We start from the raw sequence: 22,860 nt of genomic DNA, 5'->3' as shown, positions 1-22,860 counted from the left end.
ATGTATAACAATATTAACTGAATGGTTATTTTGCAGCCAGTTGGACTCTGCAAGAAAGTCAAGCAAGATCTCACATTCTGGTAACTTTACCTGTCCAAGACATCCACCTTCAACATAAAGGAACAATCTATCCCCACCTTGTGAAGCACTGCCTGATCTTAAATACTCTGTACTCCTTTCAATGCAAAGGCCTTAAAAAAAAACTATTTACACCTCCAGAAATGATCATATTTCCAGAAAAGAATGATCATATTTCCAGAAACAATACATACAGAAGAAAGATAATACAAAATACACACTTAGTACCAAACTATAGATAATTCTCAGCTGTTGTCTGCAAAAGGATATCATTAATGCTTACAAAACCCACACTGTATACTAGGTAAGACATTAATTTACAGGCCAAATTTCCAAACCCAATTTATATTTTCAAGTATACCAAAAGTTATGAGCTCCCAAAGGTTATGAGTGTCCTCAAAACTGATGTCTGTTCTGAAGCTGTGAAACCAATGTTAGACAACCATAAAAAGCAGGCGGGCAGGCAACAGGAGAAGATCTATGAAAATCTGACTCAAAATGGCTAGCTGCCAACTCACAAAATAGGATGCTTTCAGCATACTACAGATGCAAACCAAATGGATACAATTTAAAAGTCACAGATTTTTCTTTTCCCCTTAACCAGTCACCACTTTGGATAGTATGAAGATAGAAGTTTCAAATATTACAATTTCACCCCACCCCCAATGCTACAAAAAGCCAACCACTACTGTTGGCATTTCTTGCACTGCCTCCCTCAAAGGAGAGTTATATCAAATTAATTAACTACCTATCTTTCTCCTTGTTTTATCTTTCTCAATCATTATGAAGAAAGATTTATAGTGAAGAAAGATTTATAGCCTTTCTCTTCCTGTTGCACTTCAAATAAGTTCTACAGGGCTTTTCACAATGCAACATTGTACACATCAATTTGAGTTGCAGAAAGAGAATCAGATTTCTATTACATGAAAAATTGATATCTGCATATTTGGTAGGCTTCACAGATTTTCTCACAAGCATTAAGACAATCAATTCTGCACGTTTTTTTGTCTAAAAATCTGGAAAACTGCAATAATGCTGACACAGTGACAAAAATTAAAATACTGACTATTTGGACTTGAGACTGAACTGAGAATTCTAAATTAGGATTTGAAAACATTCATTGATTATTTTCAGAAAGCTGATATTGCATCCTACTACCTTGGACTATAGGAAAAGGGAAAAAAACAAAAAGAAAAAGGAACATGACAGCCACTAAAAACCCAGCACCACCGAGAAAGCTCATTTCATATGGCAGAGTATTTTGTGAATACTTACAAGATAGTATTTTTTGATGAAGCGTCTCATATCCAACAGTAACTTGTTGCTCATTTGAACCACTGAGTTGAAAGGGGGCTCTTCACATTCAGTCTTACTGCACCTTTGCAAGCTGGGTTCAATAAATTGCCCCTGTAAGCAGAAGTGTAAAAAATCCAGCCTGCATTACTACAACAGATGAGTGTAGCAAAAGTCATCACAGAAGTTTAGACTTAAAAATAGTATCTAGGCCTTCTTTCTTCCCATCACAGTTGGCCACACCCACATAAAAAACTTCTCTGACCTACAGTTGTCCCATTTTCTTCTAAATGAAAGGTCTTTTGGAGAGCATGCTTCTTCACCTCTTATGAGATTAATAATTCCAAAAAATCAAGCTGAGTATAAAATTTCATCTACAGACAAATCATGCTCCTCTGTCTCCCCCTTAACAACACTGGCTTGTTTTGTCAGGACCATCAAAGTCCTGCTCCATTCCACTTAACCAGAACATTGAAATCAATTATCAAATATGAAACTGAGACCAGGATTTAGAGCCAAGCCTTGTTCAATAAGACCACCACCATCATCATCTTTTATTTTCTCCAAGTGCAAAGAACAGCTTATGGGTTTACACCATATAATTCCCCTTCACTGCAAAACCTTATGAGCACCTGACATTAAAATTTGAGAATCTGAGAGTGATGTGTGAGGAGCTGAAATTAGGATGGTAGAATTCTCATTAAAATAAGGACAGCCTGGTAGGACAGACAGTTATATAACTTGTAGAAAACTTTCTTTCAAGGTAAGACTTAGCTTTTGTGACTCATCTTGGCTAAATTCCCACCAACTACACTAAATAATTCCAGGTGGAGGGAGGCTGTCAGTGGTCTGTGTGGTTTTAGCAGTGGTTTCTTTTGTTGTTTGGTGGGGTTCCTTTGCCCCCCCCCCCCCCCCCCCCCCCTTCTTTTTTTCCTAAGGAGTCTGCCATCCACTTCTCTCTAAGTTAGCCCATCTGCAAATGGTCAAGCCTACATGCAATCAACTATCTTGCTTACAGCTGTAATGAACAAAAGTCAAGGATTCACAAAGTATCGCTTGATTTGTGTCTTTTCCTCTTGCTTCCAAAGGCTGCTTTATTTTGGTTCAAAAAAATGCAAAACATCTGCTGTTTGTCCAAATTAACTCCAAATAATTGCTTTTAATTTAGATAAAAGATTTATTTGCTTTCATTTTCAAGGTTTTCACTACTCTGAAGCTCGCTAATTTGCCAATGACTAATGCATATATAACATTGATGTGGAGTTAAATACTTGGCCCTATTTCAAGTTGAGATCCAAGGTCAGAGATACATTTTTTGGCAGAACTTCTCAACAAGAATGTACCCCTATGACTTTTTATGTTCTATACACAAAGTCAGAAGGCAAGATAACACAGAAAAACCTTACTGTGAAGAAAGGAGGTGGGATGTAGCAAGATAAACACAAGTTCCAAAAACATTTTGTTCCAATTAATGTGATTTAGGATAAGAAATTGCCATTACTACACAAAAGTTTCATTAAACAGAGAACTGGAAGTTACTAAGGTGTTAAGATAAGGATTCCTTTAAAAGTTACAGCAACAATCATTCACGACTGTGGGCAAACAGATTAATGAAGCCAGATAATCTCCCATGTTCTGCTAGACGACACAGCTGAAAAGCAAAAATAGGAAAAATATTTCAGCGCTATCCTATCAGCAAATTTCTCTTCCAAAGCTATAAATAGCAGGACTCAGGCAATATGGTATCATCTCTGAAATCATATGGATCCTATCTGAAAAGCTGTTCTCTCTGTAACTATTTTTCTCCCTCGCTGATGAACAGAAATGAAACAGAGAAACGAAATAAAAGACCAAACCAACTAACCGAACAATCAAAGACATTGTCATAAATATTTTCTGTTCCGCATTTGAGGCAGCAAAACTTGAATCTTTCACAATCCCTATACTTCTCTTCATCAGTGAGCTGAGCTGGGCCACCAACCAAGGCATCATTCTCCTCATCTTTATGGTAATGGTGATGGACTTTGAATTGGGAGGGATCCAGTCCTATTAATAAGAAACAAAAATTTCAAAAGACTAAGAGGTCAACCATGCAAGTAGGCTCAATTTTTCATGTGCTTGGTGAAGCAGAGTCAAAAGAAAAAGTTACAAAATGTAAATTCAGGAGCTGAAAAAAATCTCCCCTTAGCAAAACTTCCTCTGCAAAGCAGAAACACATTTTACAATATTTCACCAGGAATAAAGATTCACGGACCACGAAGGAAGTCTTCTTATGCAAGATTGCTTCATAAAAAAAACAAGCACGCTGCATTATCATGGGAGTATGCAACAGTACATTTTGTTTCTGAGGAAACCACTCCTTATGGATGGCTTTATTGTTATTTTCTTCTTAAGTTACATTGAAAATATTTCAATAAAAATGTGCATTGTTATTAAGAAACAGTCTTTAAATCAAAATGGCACCATTAAAACTGAAAACAGAGAATAAAAACCCCATTAAAAGAAACACGGGTGCACTGCTATTACCAACTCCTTCAAGTCCTTATACAACTGCCAACTCTGATTTCAATGCAGTGGTCGATTTCATTTTGGCTCAGTGGTTAACAGCATGTAGGTTTCAATCTAATGCAGTGGTTAAAATTCAGCAGCAGCATTTAAAACGGCAGCGCTGGAGACAAAATGCTTTGTTTTTGATTGCCAGAACTCAGGATTTTAAACAAATAAATAGACAAAAGAGACCCTAAAAATACTGATTCAACCACGAATAAGTAAATAAGCAAGCAAGCACGAAGTTCACTGCTTTAAGAATAAGATTGCCAAAGTAAACTTAATAAAAATCCACCAGTTTGGTCATCTTTTGTCATGTGCAACCTTTTAAAAGTCTATGTACCCCATATGCAGAGTTGGTTGTTTTGGTTCTTTTTGGTAACTCTAGCAAACAGCACATACTAGAAAACAAGAAAATCAGATGAGCATGGAAGAGAAAACATTCAGAAAACCATGGTTTACTTTATTATTAAAAAGATCTAAGAGAAACACTTCAAAAAATCGAGTAGCTGATTATCCTGTACTAACCCATACCTGCTGTAAATTCCAGTAATAAATGTAATAATTACCACAGAGAGAGCAAGAAAGATTCCAATTTAGATTTTCCAGTTTTTTTAATTTTCATACAGGACCTGGAAGACTTAAAGCTCATGTTTAGGAATAATATTCCCTTAAACTACACAAATATTGCATATATAAAGCAGTTGTGTGATACAGACAGATGTAGACTGTCATTATATAAAAGATTTAATGTGTGACTTTACTGCTGCTATTCTGAAGTTCTATCTTGCAATCCTAAAAGACATTCAAGGACAAGGAAAATACACTGTCAAATAAGTTCACTTGGTTCTTGGTAGAATAGGGGTTTCACTAAAATTTAATCAATCTTATTTTAATTTTAACTAGAGAAACAAAGGGCAATGCCTAAGTATAACAATTTACCTTTGAGAGGTTAGTAAACTTTTAATACAGTTCTCTAGTATTCATTAAAAGAAAGAAGCAATCAAAGCAAAAAATACTGCTAGGAGCTTATTTTACACTCTAATACATATGTAATTGTGTTGCAGTGTTTGATTCCATCTTTTTTTTTTTTTTTTTCCCCTTCCTCCTTTTTTCTTTTTGGTACAAAGTGTTGCTGATATATTTGGTGTTTGAGAAAACAAAGAGCATGTTCTGCAACACAGGTAGTAGATGAAAGTTTCAGATAGGGGAGACTTGAGCTTAGCATTAATATTTTGGAAAAAGGAACGTTATGTAAGTATGGAGCAGGTTGGATCTAACACTGTAATGGTGAATACACACAAAATGTCTTGAGTTTATTCCAAGTTCAGAAGTGGAATGAAAAAACACTGCAGAAACTTTCTGCTACAGACGTCATTAAAGTTCAGCTAGAAATCTGTCTTCAGCTGTTCCCCAAAAGGCAAATACAGAGTAAAGCAGTTCACTAAATAAAAGATAAAAGGAGATAAATAATGGTCTTCAGACAACTGCAGTTTTCCAATACGCAGTCAAAACCAGCAACAGCAAATAAACATCTGGACATTTGGTAATAATTTAACAGGAAAAAAAATTCATTGGAGGAATTTAAATCACACCTATCTCTGAACTTACTTTGCTGTTTTGGCTGGAGAAAACAACAGGAAAAAGATTGTGATGATTCAAATGCACATCAAACTTTTGGTGTGCAAACATCCCCAGTGAAATCAAAGGGACTACAAACCAGGCTTTCAAAGAACATGTCTACCTTAATTATCTTTTGGAATTGGGACCTATTTTATCTATTATCGCCTTTCAGGAATAGTTAGTTGGTTCAATTAATTACTGGTATCCTCTCAGACCAGGTCACACTGGTCATATTATTCTAGTTATTAAACAACATAGGGACTATCTGATAGTGTGTGGGGGGAAATAATATCTGGTTTGGACAATTAAAAAATTATTTGGATGAGACTAATTAGTGAAGCTCTTTGAAGTCCTTTTTATTTTTTTCATGACAGCCAGCAAAACTCAAAGGGACTTTGACCTAGTCTGACAGGAAAATAAGCAGTGCTATTACTGAAGTACCTGCCCCATAGGTAAGCTTTCCAACGTCACTAAAAACTAAAAGGCTGCACTCAAAACAAAGAAATGGAACATTAAAAAAACACATCGATGAATCTGGAGCTACAAAGATCAAGAATAAGTTCTAGGGCTTATTCTGAGATTCTTTAGTAGACTTACAAAAACATTTACTATCTAGCAAGCAAAACAGGTTTCTCCAGAGACTGAAAAAAGGTCAGATAATTTTTACTAAAGGCAGTATTAGAAAAAATAAAAGTTCTGCGGATTATTTTCACACATCTTTCTAGGCACGCTCCTATCCCTGTCCCTGCACGCTGCTCCGGGAACAGAGCAGCAGCACGTAGCAAGGCAGGAGCTCCCCGGAGCCTCAGCCGCCGGGCAGCGTTTGGCAGGGCACTGGGCCGGTTCCCCGCTGAACAAAGCCCCGAGGGCTTTCCGCTGAATTTTGTGTTTCAGCCGCGGGTTAGTCGGGAAACTTTCCCCGTGCCGCGGCCTGCTCCTTCGCCCGCTACCCGTGCGGCGGGAGGCAAGGAAACGGCAGCCGGTGCTGCCACCTGCAGGCTGCCGCCGCCCATTTCACTCAGGGAGATGCAGCGGGGGCCCGCCGCCTTCGGAGTTCAATCCCGGCAGGCAAAGGCCTCGGCCCTTCGGAAGCGCTCGGCCTTCCGTTCTTCCCGAAGAGGCAGATCTTCCAAAGCCAGCGTGCCTTCTGCACGGGGTCTCTAACACGGCTTCAGGCGCCGTCGGAACAGGCAACACGCATTAGGGAATCTCCGTTTCTAAGCAGATCTGAGGCATCCCAGTAAAGCCCATCTTAGACCATGCAGAGCAAAATTCATACACTTCGTGGTTTACCACTCTATTGTCACAAAGTTTTGTCATTACTTTAAGCCTAATTTCACAGAATCACAGAATATTTTGGGTTGGAAGGGACCTTTAAAGGTCATCTAGCTCAACCTCCGTTCCATCATTCTCCTCTACCTTCACTCTCTAAAGCAAGACAGAATCTTTGTGCCACAAAGAGAACACGACAGTCCTGGGTTTTGTCAGGAGAGTCAGGCTAAGGAGTTGTTCAATACTGTATATTAAAGGCACCTATTAAATTACTTTCTAGGAAGAAGACCAAAAAAAAAACCAAAAAAAAAAAAACTAGTATCTTCAAGGTGGTGGCAGGTTTCTTTCCTTACAAGGCACTGCTAAGATGCTGCATGGAAGGAGGAACTGGTACTGCGAAGTACTCTTTAATGACAAGCCTCCTCAGGATCCAGTAATGACTCCCTAAAATTAGCCTTCCTAAGAAACACCCAAATGCCAAGCAATCTGCAGAACACCAACGTGCACATCCAGCTCACAACTCTTTCAGAAGGTGCAGTCTAGGACAGCAGTCAGCAACTTCCACAATTTAGAGCAAAGGACGTTAACGCACTAATAAACTACCAAAATCCCACTGTTAAATGACTCTATTTCCATAACTTTTAGATACTTTTGACAACACAGAAATAAGACATGGAGTGGTATTTATATATCAGGGAAAAAACCCCTTACTTAAAACACATTAAGAGAATTGTTCTGCCACTATAGTTCTTTTGCTTTTTAAAACTATTGGTACCTTCAGGATGAAGTAAGGTCTCCACTCATTTATAAAGATTAGATTAATTTAATGGTATTACTGATCAGATTGCACACTTAGTTTCAGAAACTCTGACAGACCTCATCTTTTAACTGCCTTTGCTTGAGAACTTCCAAGAAAAAGAGAGTATGCCCATGAGGCTGTCACTTTTAGGAACAAAGAATTTCCATGTCTCAAAGGCTAGACAGATCTCCTGCAACATCCAAACACAAAAGGCAATTTTCAGCTTGATTCCATAGTGAATAAATACGGTATTCTCTGCAATTTTTAGGTGTGGTTATTTGTTTTGTTCTTCAGCATCTAAAATCACTTAAAATAACTTGCATTGAGCACAGACAGAACAAAGAACTTTCCACCATTTTGATATGTGCCCAGCTTCCCTAAGCAGAGCTCAGTTTTATCTACTTGGACTTAATGGTGACATTCACCTTATAAAGAGGTTGTTAGGTATGAAACCAAGATCTTTCTCCTACAACCATTCTCCCTATACAGACACACACTCTATGTAACAATAAATCAGAACAGGCAAAGGAAGATGCAACGAGAATGCAACTAAGTTTTGGTCCACAGATATGACACTTAGATACCCTCCAGAACATTAGCTTTCTTCTTCAGAACAGAAAAAAATACTCCTTTGCAACAAGACAATGACAGGATGAAAATACTAAGCAAAAAAGCCCAGCTTAGAAACACAGAGTAAACACTTTTCATTTTTGCTTGTTTTAGCAAGCTTGGCTTAAGTATCTTGTACACTTTTCTATCTTGCAAACTAGTTTCAATTTCTTTGAAACAAACCCACTTGACTACCCCTCCAGCGGTATTAAGAAAAACCCTTTAAGATTACTTCAGCTTGTAACAATTTATGCATGACTCTGATTAAATGCTGCATAGAAAGACTTGAGTAGAGCCAAAGTTTTGAAAAAGACCTTACTTTACCCCCAAGCTCAATCTAAGCATTCCTAAAGACAGCAAAGCTGAAGAAGGAGATGCCGTTTTTACAGCACAGCAAGGTCAACATTTCACATCTAAGATTGTAATAGATACATACATACAGGTTTTCAGACTGACAATTGTGGACTATTAATAAACTCTCAGCTGCATGATGCTATTATAGTCCATAAAGGAAATTTTCATCTTGAATGTACTATAGTGCAAAAAGCAGCAGAGGCATTTGCAAACAGTAGGTGCTATCAAGTGGCACACAGTTCTTAAGATATGGGCACTTAATTTATGTGCCTGAAGGGAGTCAGTCCTTACTGAAAATTATGAATAAGGAACAGCTCTGAGTTTGAGCTCAACTCTACAAGACTAACAATCTTTGCCAGATAAAATAAATTACCTTCAGAAATCTTTCCTGTCTTCTACCTAAACGAAGTACAACTTACTGCCTATTTTAAACTGCTTCAGTCTAACCAAGAGTGCTTGACCTTTTCAGTCATGCATACCACATAGTCCACTCTGACATCAAGGGAAAGTTGTATACCAAGGCCCTGCCACATAAACAAAATTACATGTATGGTCAGCCTGCATGTGTAAAGCAGGGCTGACACCTCCTCAGAGTACCAGAGCTGTTGAGGACACACTGCAACATCAAACGCCTCTAAGAAGATATCCTTGCAGCCTCCCAGAAGAAAACAAACAAACAGAACCCACCAAAATTCCTATCCTTTTAATTTTTGTAAATGGACAACTTGGAAATAGAGATGGAAAAAGCTGCATGTTATAGATTGCCTTGAGAAATTAATATCTTCTATGGCTATCACCCTTCTTAAGAAGCAACAAGACAGCAATGTAATTGCACATTTAAGTGCAAGCTGGGAGCTTACCAAGACCAGAACTCTGTTAGTAAGGAAGCTACAGAGATGCAGTCTCCCAGGTGAACAGTCCTGAAGGCAACACAGTATCAGTTGGTTTTAAGTGACCCAAACCTGGATCTTGACCATTACCTAAAAAAAGAATGCTAAGGACTAACTCTCCTTTTGAGTATTCCATAATTCTGAACAAAATTATTTCTGCCAGTCTGAACTTACTGTTCGATGCTATGCTCAGGTCTACAGGAAATTATTAAACTGACACATTGCAACCCTCTGAAAAAAAGTTTCTGTTGCTGAATCACTTTCAGGGAGGAAACAACACTAAAACAATTACACAGCACAGCACCATATTTTCCTCAAAAAGAGACCAGATAAAGTGTTAATTTTCTTAACACCTCTACTTCTTTCTAGGAAGCCTAGGGAGTAGACAGTCAGTTGGGCTGAAAAATCTTTAATTCTATTTCCTTTGGCATTAGGAGGAAAAACCACTCTAAAAGAACAATTCCCCATTGCTTAGTTGAATAAAAACTGGTGATTCTGTGGGTCACCAGCATTACTCATTTTTAATGCCACTTGGGGTTTTTTTGGTCACTTCATTTCTTCATTTGGAGCAGGCAAGACTGTTATTAAAGTTTGATGTTTCTATTATCCACCACATCACTTCTAGCAAACAGAAGTCTTCACTTACACTCTACTATTACAAGAAATATATGGGTGTGCTGAAACATGTCCAGAGAAGGGCCATGAGTACGATCAGAGGGCTGGAGCACCTCTCCTATGGGGACAGGCTGAGAGAGTTGGGGTTATTCAGTTTGGAGAAGAGAGGCTCCAAGAAGACGTTATTGTGGCCTTCCAGTACCTGAAGGGGGCCTACAGGAAAGCTGGGGAAGGAGATTTTAGGGTGTTAGGTAGTGACAGGACTAGGGGGAATGGATGCAAGCTAGAGCAAGGGAGATTTAGATTTAATTTTAGGAAGAAGTTCTTCCCCATGAGGGTGGTGAGGCACTGGAACAGGTTGCCCAAGGAGGTGGTGGAAGCCCCATCGCTGGATGTTTTTAAGGTCAGGCTGGATGTGGCTCTGGGCAACCTCATCTAGTGTGAAGTGTCCCTGCCCATGGCAGGGGGGTTGGATCTAGATGATTCTTGGGCTCCCTTCCAACCCTGATAATTCTGTGATTCTGTATCCTTTCATGATGACTATGACTGAGGAGATGTTAGAGATGCTAGCGCTTCGCTCTGGACAAATGCTAGTTCTGGATGCTCCAGAACTTAATAACTTGAAATCTCTACTACTGTCATTTATGAACAGTAAATGTCTGCAATGCTGAACAAAGATTATAAGATTAAGGTCATGTTAACAAGCACCTTCTGAAAGGTAGAAGTCATAAGAAATACACTTACAAGCTGCTTTCCACAAACTGCTCACTGTGGAAAACCCGATTTGGGGAAGCACTTCTGTTAAGAAGCAAACATTTTAAGTTCTCACTTTGTTTCCTATAGTTCTTTAAACAAACTGAACTTAGAATACTTACCTAACCATGTTGCAATAAGAATAGAATCAATTCCCTCTATGGGCTCACATATTCTAGCAACTACTGGATGTATTTGCTGTGACAAGTAGTACTGAGTATCAATAGTAAGATTGCTTTGCTTTTGCAACTGCTCTGGAGCATACACTCGCTGAGTGGCACTGAGATTTGATCCATCCTGAGACAGAGATAGATACAAAACAGAGAGGAAAAAGGGAGGGGAAAAAAAGTGAAACCCACATTCAGTATGTACAAAGGATTACATTTCAAATGTTATGCATTATTTCAACACAAAATGGTTACAGAGTCACTCTCTTTTGGTTGATTTATTCCGCATCCGATACAAACCCAGCAGTAGTGAAATAAAAATTGCATTGCTGATGCTGGCATCGACTAGCAAGTTCAAGAATGCAAATCCAGCTTGTATTATTGCAGCCTACACGTGCAAATCAGTAAGAGTAGACAGAGTAAACAGTCCCATCTGTCAGTTCTGAAATGCACAATGAAAACACATTGTAACCATCAGCCCAGTTAAAAATATGCGGAGGGCATGCATTTTGGATTCACTCTGTACTAAAGCAGCATTATCATTTTGCACAACAAGCACATTTTAACTTGTGGATATCCAAAACTATATCTGTTTTGCTGGGGCGGGGGGGTTATATTCTTTGATTCTACAAAGAACCAAAATAGAATGAGTGGTCAGAGATTGGACCCTCATTTGTTGGCAGCAAATAAATGACAGAGGCAATAGTACAGATTAATACTACTACTACCAATAATAAGAACAAGAATAGTAAGAGCATACTCTTAAATATTTGGAATTACTGAAATAAGCACATGCTGACATCTCAAGCCAAGGGAGAAACATCACTCAAAGAGGTCAGAGCATACATTACATTCTCCTCCACCTTGAAGGTGGAAGATGAGGAGAAAATAATTCAATTTGGGAAGGCAATAATGGAATTGAAAATGGGATTCATGGAAGAATGAAGTATTAGCTGTAAGAAGGTGGCACTCTCCTGAATAAACATGGCTCAGCCTGCAGAACTGCATTCCCAACTGCGCTAGGGAATTTTGTTTCCAGTGTGTGTCAAAAAAAATCTTAGAGCAGAACTTGCAGCGGTATTTTAGCAACCATTCAATAAGGGAAGTATGAGGCAGGGAATAACACAGCATATTTTTTTGCTAAGTACAGTGCCTTTTTTGCCTTAATCACAGCAAAATAAAATGAATGCTAATATTATTAACATATGACACTTTAATTTTTCAGTTAAGATGAGCGACTGGCTTCAATAGGGTCAGCAGCCATGGACTGAAAACCCATCACTAATAAAGACAGACTGCACGCCATTGCTCCCTCCTACTCCTTTCAAACAACTTAGTATTCAGAACAAAATTAATTTAGGACTATTCAGCTCATCCAGCTGCTTTGCAAAAATAATTACAATGCAATTCCTTCAGCTCCCTTCTTTCAACAAGTACATTCTTCTCTTGCATTGTGCCATTGCTGAGCCATGCCCATTGCCCAGCTCTCCTAAGTCTTGGCAGCTTCATCACAAAAGACTAAGAACTCTCAATTAAACAGAATATACTGTCTTTCAGCTTTTAATGATGAAGGAGCTGAAACAGTGGTCTGCTGTAGAAGTCACATTGCCGAGACCATCAGTTTTGTGTAAGAGAACCTGTGGTCCATCCAATCACACCTACACTTCTTTCGTAATAGAAAATCCAAAGTGGAATTCATATTTGTGAGGCAACAAAAAAACCCTTATTTATAGGATAAACATCTGAAAACAGGAAGTTTCTCAAATTCCAAAGTCCATCCAACAGAGCAACTGCCAGATGCCAGGACTATGAATTGAAAAGATAGAGGTTGATACAAGAAATAACAATAACAATATTTAACATCCCTATCAATCAGTTTTCCAAAAATGACAGGTTCATTATTACCAGAATTTTATCATCCTGAACATGAAGACTGGATATCATCCTTAAAAATAAGTTCAGTTCCAAATGGAAATTAACTCAGGGAAATTTTATCAGTCACTCTATGGAAATAGATGAGCTGAGCTGGTCACAATGGCCCTTTCTGGCTCTATAAAACTAAATTTAGTATAGAAAATTGACTATTTTAAGCTATAATATAATATCACTCCAAATGCCAAAACATTTTTTCCCAGGAGCTGTTTGTCTTTTGCCATCTCTCAAAACAATACCCAGTGTTTAGGTATATAAAGACAGACATTTTTACCTGACAAATGATATATGACACTGTGTCTCCTGCCTTCACCTTTCGGCCTCCCTGAGAGTTTATCCACATGGCAACCTGCACATGTGGCAAGCTTTTCTTGTCAGGATAATCCTGGGGATCTTTTGTCAATGCCTAGGAGATCAAAGGAGGAAACAGAAACATAGATATGAGAAAAGTATTTTGCTGGAATGACGGACAACTCAGAACTTCGGAAGGCAAGATTACGTAGTGGCTATTTTCTTCCATCTACTCTTCACAACACAGGAAAAATAAGATGAAAAGATCGCAGCAAAGGTATTTTCCAGTTCCAGGTACCAGTCCTTCATATTTTGTTAATAGTAACATTTTTAAAGCAAGAGGATCCCTTTATAATTACTGTCTGAAAAATGCATTATATTAAAAGCACAACAGTTCAAACAGTTTCAGATACTGTGCAGTTGTTTTAAAATGAAATTAAATTGCAGATGAAAACATTAAGCAAAAGACAAAAATACAGCCAGAGATTTCCCTTTTACCCCTGCATCAGTTCAGGCCAAGAAGTAAACACAAATAGCAAGTAGTTAAGTGTATTTAACAAGTTCTGTAGCAAGAAGATACTACTGGATTTCAATGTATCTTATTAATGGATATTCCTTGTGTTTCATACTAATGATATTCCACAATGAATTTTTCCTTTACATAAAAAGCTACATTTCAATAGTTGCCATCATCCCAGTCCTTCAAAATAACATTTGACTTAACAATGAAATGATTGATTCAAAGTAGTAAAACTGAGAAACATCCACAGCATTTGGAGCTGACAATATTATATAAATACTTTTTCCTTGGACCTTAAGAACATTTGCATCACTTTTTCACTATGAGGGTGACAGAACACTAGAACAGGCTGCCCAGTGAGGTTGTGGAGTCTCCTCTGGAGACATTCCAAAACTGCCTGGATGCAGTTTTGTGTGATCTACTTGAGGTGATTCTGCTCTGGCAGGCAGGTTGGACTGGATGATCTTTTGAAGCCCCTTCCAACCCCTAACATTCTGTGATTCTGTGATAAAAGCCACTGATTTCTCTACCACTCGCATGACAACCTGAACACATTTCTTGATTCATTAACACAGTCTTACAGAGCAGACAGATCACAGAATCATAGAATGGTTTGGGTTAGAAAAGACCTCCAAAGGTCATTAAGTCCAATTGCCTCTGCAGTAAGCATGGACAGTCTCCTCTAGATCAGGCTGCCCAGAGCCGTATTGAGCCACACCTTGAGTATCTCCAGGGCTGGGGCCTCAACCACCTCCCTGGGCAACCTGTTCCAGTGTCTGGCTAGAAAAAGAAAGAGGAGTTTGGATAGAGCAAATTTGGGAAGCTTCTTCTCTTAGAAGCATGAGAGGAGAGTGTAATATCCAATTCATTAGTGAAACGCTCCCCACGGGGGGAAGGAGGGGCTTTGCAAGTTTATAAGACAGGTTTCACAGAAGAGTCATAAAAATAAACCAAACCCATCATGATGTTTGCTAAAACATCTGAAGATAAGGCAGAAAATTTTGCTTCTTGCTGCAGGCAAGTCTTGGATGAGATCTCAAAATGACTATTAGCATTCTTCTATAGAGCTTTGAAGGGAAATAAACCAATAATAATGTTTTCACATGGGTTTTCCAGAAAAGAGAATGTCTGATTCCCTTCCATTGCATTGTTCAATTGATGTATTTTGAACCTGAAACCTAAAATAATGATTCTGGTAAAATTTCTCCTGAAGCTTCTCCAAGTGCAGAATCAGTGGGGAAGGCAGCAGGCTGGGAAAAGACACAAAGTTATTATTCTGAAGAAGCAAGACTGGCCTCCCAACAGTATTTCTTTGCATACTGTAGGACTTTTACAGTATGATCCATGCTATGCAGTATCTAATAACACTCCAGATATTTCCTTGCATCATAAGGATTAAAAAGATTTTTATCAGCAGTCAATGTAAAATTTGTCTGAGAAAGGAAGAAGCTAAGACACCACTTACCTTATTTATTTCAAACTGATTTACTGGTATCTGGCCATTGATCACATTCTCTCCAATTTCTATAAGCTTCCTTTGAATATTTTCCACAATTATATCTCGGGGCTGATCAGAAAGAATCTGACTAATTATATAGCTGTCAAAACAGACCAGAAATGAAAGAAAAGCTTAAGACACTCAAAGCAAAACTATTACAATAAATACAACCCTCTCTTCTGGTGCCCTCAACAAAAGAAAGACATGGACCTGATGGAGCAGGTCCAGAGGAGGGCCACAAAGCTGATCAGGGGTCTGGAACACCTCTCCAATGAGGTTTCTTACCCAGCAGACTTAATGTATTTTTCAGTAAAGAAAAATTCATCTGTTCTTGAGGGGTTTTTATGGGCACTGAGCATCTTCTGTCCTCTAAAGGGAATGTGCATGGGGCTTGTTCATGTCGTTTGTGCCATTTAATGGTAAGACTTATCTGTTTGTTTGTTTGTTTACTGAAACATGTGAGGTTTGGACAGGCTGATGAAACTGGGGAGAAGGCTCCAGGGAGACCTAAGAGCAGCCTTCCAGTACCTGAGGAGGGCCTTCAGGAAGGCTGTAGAGGGACTGTTTCCCAAATACCTGGAGTGATAGGACAAGGGGCAATGGTTTGAAATGAGAGAAGAGGAGATTTAGATTGGATGTTGTAACAAGTTCTTTACCATGAGGGCAGTGGAACACTGGAACAGGTTGCCCAGGGAGGTAGTTGAAGCCCCATCCCTGGAGATCTTCAAAGTCATCCAGAGTGTCTAAGCTTGCTGATCTAGTGGAGGATGCCCCTGCTGACTGAGGGGAGTTAGGACTAGATGACTTTTGGAGGTCCCTTCCAACCCAAAACATTCTATAATTCCCCTAGATTATCTGTAAAATAATCTGAGGATGAAAGTCCAATGCAAAATGTATAGAAATCAGCCAAGATATTTCATGCTGGGTTTTATTAGCTTATTTTACTAAAAGCAAATTATTACCACTGATTCTAATGTTAAGCTGTGATTTGGAACTGCTCAGTGCAACTGGTTTCTATTTTCTGCTCCCATTTCATTTGACCATTAATTATTCCATAGCAGGTATCTTTGGATGGGGAGGTGGGGGAGCAGAGAACATAGCAAGTAAGCAAAGTCTTGCCTATTTCTGTAAAATGTGGTTGGACGATCTGCCAGCTGCAGAAGAGTTAGTCACTAAAGAACACTCTCAAACATTTGTATAGCTTTAATTACTAATACATTCTTAACTTGGAAAAATTTGCTTCTATTATGATGCATCTTTTCTTAGAAAATGCAAGTCTTAAGAACAGTAAGCAAGTGTGTGGTGTATTTTTACTGTTTTTTTAAAAAGTATTCATTTTTGGATGCATTTGGACCACAAATTTCTTTAAGTCAGGTTTTCAAGAGGCGGTATGCAATGTAAGTTGAGTCAGCCCCCAGATGACCACCTATCTACCCATGATAATTATTTTTCTACAATGCTAAATAAGTTAGTTCTACTGAATTGAAGTATGAAAATATCCTGTGCAACAATTAATAAAGCATCAATCCAGTATCTGTCGAAATAAAATATCAGAAGAGTCTAATTTAAAAAATAGAAGAGAAACAGTCTTAAGAGAGGTTAGTCTCCCCAGGGAGACCTAGAGCAGCCTTCCAGTACCTGAAGGAAGCCTACAAGAAGGCTGCAGAGAGACTGTTTCCAAAAGCCTGCAGTTATAGGACAAGGGGTGATGGTTTGAAATGAGAGGAGATTTAGATTGGATGTTAGGAGCAAGTTCTTTACTGTGAGGGTGCTGGAATACTGCAACAGGTTGTCCAGCGAGGTAGTTGAGGCCCCATCCCTGGAGGTATTCAAAGTGAGGCTCAACAAGGCTCCGAGCAACCTGATCTTGTGAAGGATGTCCCTGCTGACTGCAGGAGGGTGGGACTAGATGATCTTTGGAGGTCCCTTCCAATCCAAACCATTCTATAATCATCTCCTCAAGCTGCACCCAGTGCACTTCCAGCTCTATTAGAGGAAGCTCAAAGGACTGGCCACCAGCTCCTTTAACCATGTTTGAAAACAACCTCACCTAAAAAATGTGACTCCAAACACTGCTAGCACCTTCTATTTTCACAAGATTTCAGCTGTGGTTGATTAAACTGCATATATAAAACTACAACAACTCAAATGTACAGCTTCCACTGAAGATGCAAAAGCAGACAGTGAATTTAGAGACATTTGGACTTGCACAAGTGGAACCTATTACCAATGCCAAAATGTAATATTCAGAGTTTAGAGACTCTAATATTAATGTTAGTTACCAGTCTTCAGGAAAACAGCCATGTGATATCAAACACTTATGAAGTATGTGCTTTCCAAAACAGGGCAAAGAGGACAATGCCTCAAAAGAAACTCACTTTCCAGTCTCCTTTGCAAGATCACACCAGTCTCTTCGGACAATATCCAATCCTTTCAGCTCTTGCTTAGTTATGTATTTCCCATCTCCTGTTGGTTCAACAGTCAGAGCAGCATATTTCTTCTTCTTTAACAGTAGCAAAGACTTAAAGACTCCATCAATATCAATTTCCAGCAATTTATAGAGCTTGTTCACTTCACTTTTGATCTGCAAATATAGCAACATTTAAGCCAAACACAAGAATTACAGATAAATTTAACTTCCATCTAGAAGTGTATCAATTCTGGAGTTATAAAGCAAGTAACATTACACACTGTGTGTTTGCATACACATTTTAATGACCCAGTGAGTATTGTTAATCATGAAATTAAGTACACAGTAGTAAATATTAACTACTATTACAATTAAGGTTCACCCATTGCTTTCTGCAGGACTTACAACTTGGTATACCTGACTCCCTAACAAAATTAAGCAGAGCAGAAAAGCACAGCACTGAATGTGACCTTGTAGGTAACTGACTCCAATCTGTTTTACCAGGGCAGCTACTCCATCTAGCTTCTCACACAAATTAAGGAAACAACAGATTTCAGAGTAGGGATGCACTTAAGAGACTGTCACTTAGAGTATGAAAATTGCTTTATAGAAAACTTCCCTTGTCAAGGTGCCCCATGCCCAAACCTGGGAGGGGAGGGAGAACTATGACTGTAGACCAGAATTCTGTGTGTGTATGTACAGGACAAATCTGCACAAATAGGCAAGTGTTTATTTATACCCTTTTCCCTACAACATGCCTACTGGATTTCTTGGAGAGGCTAGCTGAAAGGCATTAGTGCCTCTTGACTAGACTCATCTGCTCAAGGACTCATGCAACCTGGCCTTGAACACCCCTAGGGAGGAGGAATCCACAACCTCCCCGGGCAACCTATTCCAGAGTCTCACCACTCTCCAACTGAAGAACTGCTTCCTAAGATCCAGTCAAAACCTACTCTCCCCCAGCTTAAAACCATTCCCCCTTGTCCTACTGCTAGACACCCTTATGGAAAGTCCCTCTGCAGCTTTCCCTTAGGATCCCTTCGGGTACTGGAAGGCAGCTCTAAGGTCCCCTTGGAGTTTTCTCCAGGCTAAACAACCCCAGGTCCCTCAGTCTATTCTCACTGCAGAGGTGTTCCAGCCCTTGGATCATCATTGTGGCCTTCCTCTGCACTTACTCCAGCAGCAATGTGTCCTTGTAGTGAGGGGCCCAGAACTGAACACAACACTCAAGATGTGGCCTCAGCAGTGCTCAGCACAGGGGGATGATCACCTCCCTGTTCCTGCTGGCCACAGTGTTTCTAATCCAAGCCGGGATGCCATTGTCTTTCTCGGCCACCCGGACACACTGCTGACTTATGTGCAGTCAACTATCAACCAATACTCCCAGGGCCCTCTCCAAGTTGCAGTTTTCCAACCACAAACCTCCAATTCTGTAGCTTACCACGGGGTTGTTGTGATCCAATTGGAGTACAAAACACTACCTGCTCTTACAGGATGTGTCTGCATCAAACCTGTGCCTTCCACACACTTTCACAATAAACCAAAACCATAATGATTGCAAAGTAAATATCCCTCATCTCTGAACATGGAGTTTTGTGAATGAAGTTGTTATTGCAACAGAACAGTGAGAGTGTTCCTCATCAACAGATACAGTTCTCTACCCTGATTTTTTTTTAAAAATATGAATTATGCAAAATGAAGAAAACCTAAATGGTAGAAATCCTCACAAAAGAGGCAGCTATCACTTTTGTGAGGAATAAACAAACAAGAAACATTGAAGCAGGAAACAAAAGAACCACTTCTTCATGCCACAGAAAGAATACTGAAAGCCACAACTTCCATAATTGTGATGCTAGGTTTGACTGTGTGCTTATTTACAGGCATCAATTTATTCACTTTTGAAATGAAGCACACAATATGAAAACTGAAATCAAACCCCAACAACTGATACAGGATACAGAAGCACACAGGATACAAAAAAGTCTGAGAATCATTAAGCAGGTGACAAGTTCACAAACTTACCTATTCCACCAGTAAACCTGAATCAAAGTTAGAAGTATTTAACCTGTAACAATGATCCTGTCAGACTACAAAATTCATCAAATTTATTTTTAAACTCTTCCTCTATAACATTTAACCAGCAAATGGGAGTACAGGATCAAGGATCAAACTAGAATGAATCAGAGAATTACCTGCTTGGAAAAAGCCTTAAGATCAAGTCCAACCATAACAAACCATCTCCCTGTATACAACTATTAGACCATTCCCTAAGCACCTCATCCAAATGTCTTTTAAACATCTCCAGGGATAGTGACTCCATCATCACCCTGGGCAGTGCCTGGTGACTCTTTCAGTGAACAAATTCTTCCTAATATCTGAACAAAACCTCCCCTGGGGCAACTTAAGGCCATTTAGTCTCACCCTATCATTTGTTGTCTGTGAGAAGAGGTCAACCCCCACCTCACTACAGCCTCCTTTCAGGTAGTTGTAGGGGGTGATGAGGTCTCTCCTCAGTTTCCTCTTCTCCAGGCTGAACAGGAAGGCTGGGGAAGGACTTCTCAGGATATCAGGTAGTGATAGGACTAGGGGGAATGGAATGAAGCTGGAGGTGGGGAGATTCAGGCTGGATGTGAGGAGGAGGTTCTTCACCATGAGAGTGGTGAAACCCTGGAATGGGTTGTCCAGGGAGGTGGTCGAGGCCCCGTCCCTGGGGGTGTTTAAGAGCAGGCTGGATGAGGCTCTGTCCAGCCTGATCTAGTGTGGGGTGTCCCTGCCCATGGCAGGGGGGTTGGAACTAGATGATCCTTGTGGTCCCTTCCAACCCTGAATGAAACTATGAAACTATGAAACTATGAAACAACCTCAGCTCCCTCAGCCTCTCCTCATAGGGCTGGTGTTCAATACCCTTCACCAGCCTCATCGCCTATCTCTGGACACACTCCAGCAACTCAATGTCCTTCCCGTATTCAGGGGCCCAAAACTGAACACAGTACTCAAGGTGTGGCCTCACCAGTGCTGAGTACAGGGATATGATCACTTCCCTGGTCCTGCTGGCCGCACTACTCCTGATACAGGCCAGGATTGTGTTGGCATACTGCTAGGCTTATGCTCAGTTGGGCTAGAGTAAGATTAAGCTTTCTTATAAATTACTGTATAAAGACATGAAATAATACAGACTGCTTTACTCCATGCCACCAGCCCTTCTGCTGCTCATTAGACATTAAGGTACTATTCCTTTTACGATGTTCTTGATATGCATCAACTCCTCAAAGTACCAAGTCAGCATTAAGGCAGAAGCATTCTAAAACAAAAACCCAAAGAAAAAAACCAAACCAACCAAACACACCAATAAAAAACCCAACCCCCAAACCTAATCAAACCACAAACCACCCCAGAATTGTTTTTGTCTTACAATTACATGATATTATTTAATGCTATACTGAAATCCTCTCTACATTTTGAGGATTTTAGAGCTTCCATAGCTCACATTTTCTTCACAACTTCTTCCACCTTTCAAACACATTTTTTCTTACTCCTTTCCTTGAAAATCTTCTCAAAAATTTCTCACTTCTCCTCCACAATTTGAGAGAGTCACAAAACTATCAACTGGCAACGTGGAAGTCAAATAGATTTCTTCCATACCTAGTAGAACTTGGAAAAAATGCATTTGAATTTACCACTGGAAAGCTGATGGCACATAGATTGTAATACATACTACCTGACTGAACAAAACTAAACTGACAGACATTTATCATGCCAATACAAAAACCAGCAAAACCAGAATTATGCTCACACTGCCACTGAGATGAACAGAGGAATTGTACATTTTGGCTTAACAAATACTCAGTCTCCTGGTAACTTAGGATTGGTAAAAAAAAAAAAAAAGGCTCATTATACAATGAAATATTCCACAGAAATTAAATTATTTCACAGAGATTAAATGAAGTCTCATTTCCTCACTTCCTCACTTTTTAAAATGCACACAGTAGCTACACCTGAATAGAGTACACTCTGAGCTTTTACTATTCCATAGCTTCCATATGTTGTCAAGTTCTTCCTTGTGGCCTGCTCTCTGCTTATGCCAGAGAGTCCTTCCTTAATACCATCTCCACCACTCAGTGTTGCAACAGAGACAGAGAATCACAGAGAATGGTTTGCGTTGGAAGGAACCTCCAAAAGTCATCTAGTCCAAGCCCCCTGCAGTTAGCAGAGAAACCCTCCACTAAAGCAGGTTGCTCAGAACCTGACGTGTACAAAAGTTTTACAAAGAAAAAATTCCTTACCTTGTTCCCTAGCTTGAAGACCTCATCCAAATTGGTGCTGTTAGTGTTTATCATAATGGAATCTGTGTCTCCATAAATCACTTCAAGGTTCATCTGAAATTTCAAAGCAAACAAATTGCTTTGAAAAACAAAACAGTCCCAACTCCATCTTTTTTTAGTCTCACCTCATTTTCAAGATCCCAAAATATCATTATGCGTGTATTAGCCCTTAAATGCTAAAAGGCAGAAAAATGTAAAGTAAGTTTTTACTGAGAAGTCTGTAGATGTCATTTAAAGAGAACAGTGAAACTTAAACTACTGATTTGTTAAAGAAAAGAATACATAACCATTTTTCAGCTCTGTAAGTTAAAATTTTATGCAATTTAACTTTTACTGAATGAATGCTAGAAAAATAAGTCAGTGAACAAGTCCAAAAACTCCAATTAAAAATAACTTTGCTAGGACATAAGAAAACCACTTAGAGTCAAAGACTGCTGGGTAAGTTCAGACTATTCAGATAAGGCATCTGGCCAATATGCTTGATAGACAATACCACAGTTGGGTGTTCTATCCTGTTTGTAGTCATCACAATACTATTAAAGAAAACAGTCATTCTGGATTAACAAACCCCTAAATACTCCATTTCAAACAAATACAGTGAAAGTACTAGCTAGTGCATATAGTACCTGAGAATACCACAGGACTGTAGAGATCAGGCTGCTCTTCTTACACTTCTTCAGTTTATGTTTGTGGCTTCCTACTTCCATGTTCCTATTCCTATGCTTCCTTCTGCTGTAACCTAATTACCTGTGTTAGTTCTCTGCTGCAGCAGATCTCTCAGGAACTCCTTGTGGCTAAGGATCTAGCTACTGTGACCTACAAGTTTTGTATCCCCAAGTTGCACTAATGAACAATTACAGCTAGAGATGAACACAAATTGCCTACTA

The 22,860-nt window shown here is 39.3% G+C and overlaps 1 protein-coding gene across 1 annotated transcript in view; it reads right to left on the bottom strand.

Annotated features, from left to right (window-relative positions):
* Positions 1-22,860, bottom strand: part of POLA1 (DNA polymerase alpha 1, catalytic subunit) — a 245,653-nt gene that overhangs the window by 128,909 nt on the left and 93,884 nt on the right. The window contains exons 28-34 of the mRNA XM_068144815.1: positions 21,935-22,027; positions 17,620-17,825; positions 15,209-15,341; positions 13,207-13,338; positions 10,956-11,130; positions 3,236-3,417; positions 1,354-1,485 (exon numbers count right to left, since the gene is read on the bottom strand). Coding sequence (XP_068000916.1) covers positions 1,354-1,485; positions 3,236-3,417; positions 10,956-11,130; positions 13,207-13,338; positions 15,209-15,341; positions 17,620-17,825; positions 21,935-22,027 — 1,053 coding nt within the window. The remainder of the gene's footprint in view (positions 1-1,353; positions 1,486-3,235; positions 3,418-10,955; positions 11,131-13,206; positions 13,339-15,208; positions 15,342-17,619; positions 17,826-21,934; positions 22,028-22,860) is intronic.

This window comes from Melanerpes formicivorus, unplaced genomic scaffold (assembly GCF_026170545.1).
Source record: "Melanerpes formicivorus ecotype bairdi unplaced genomic scaffold, bMelFor1.0.p_v2 SCAF_11, whole genome shotgun sequence".
In the NCBI taxonomy this organism is placed as follows: Eukaryota; Metazoa; Chordata; class Aves; order Piciformes; family Picidae; genus Melanerpes; species Melanerpes formicivorus.
Note: the sequence above shows the minus strand (reverse complement) of the source record. Positions and strands in the feature narration are given on the sequence as shown.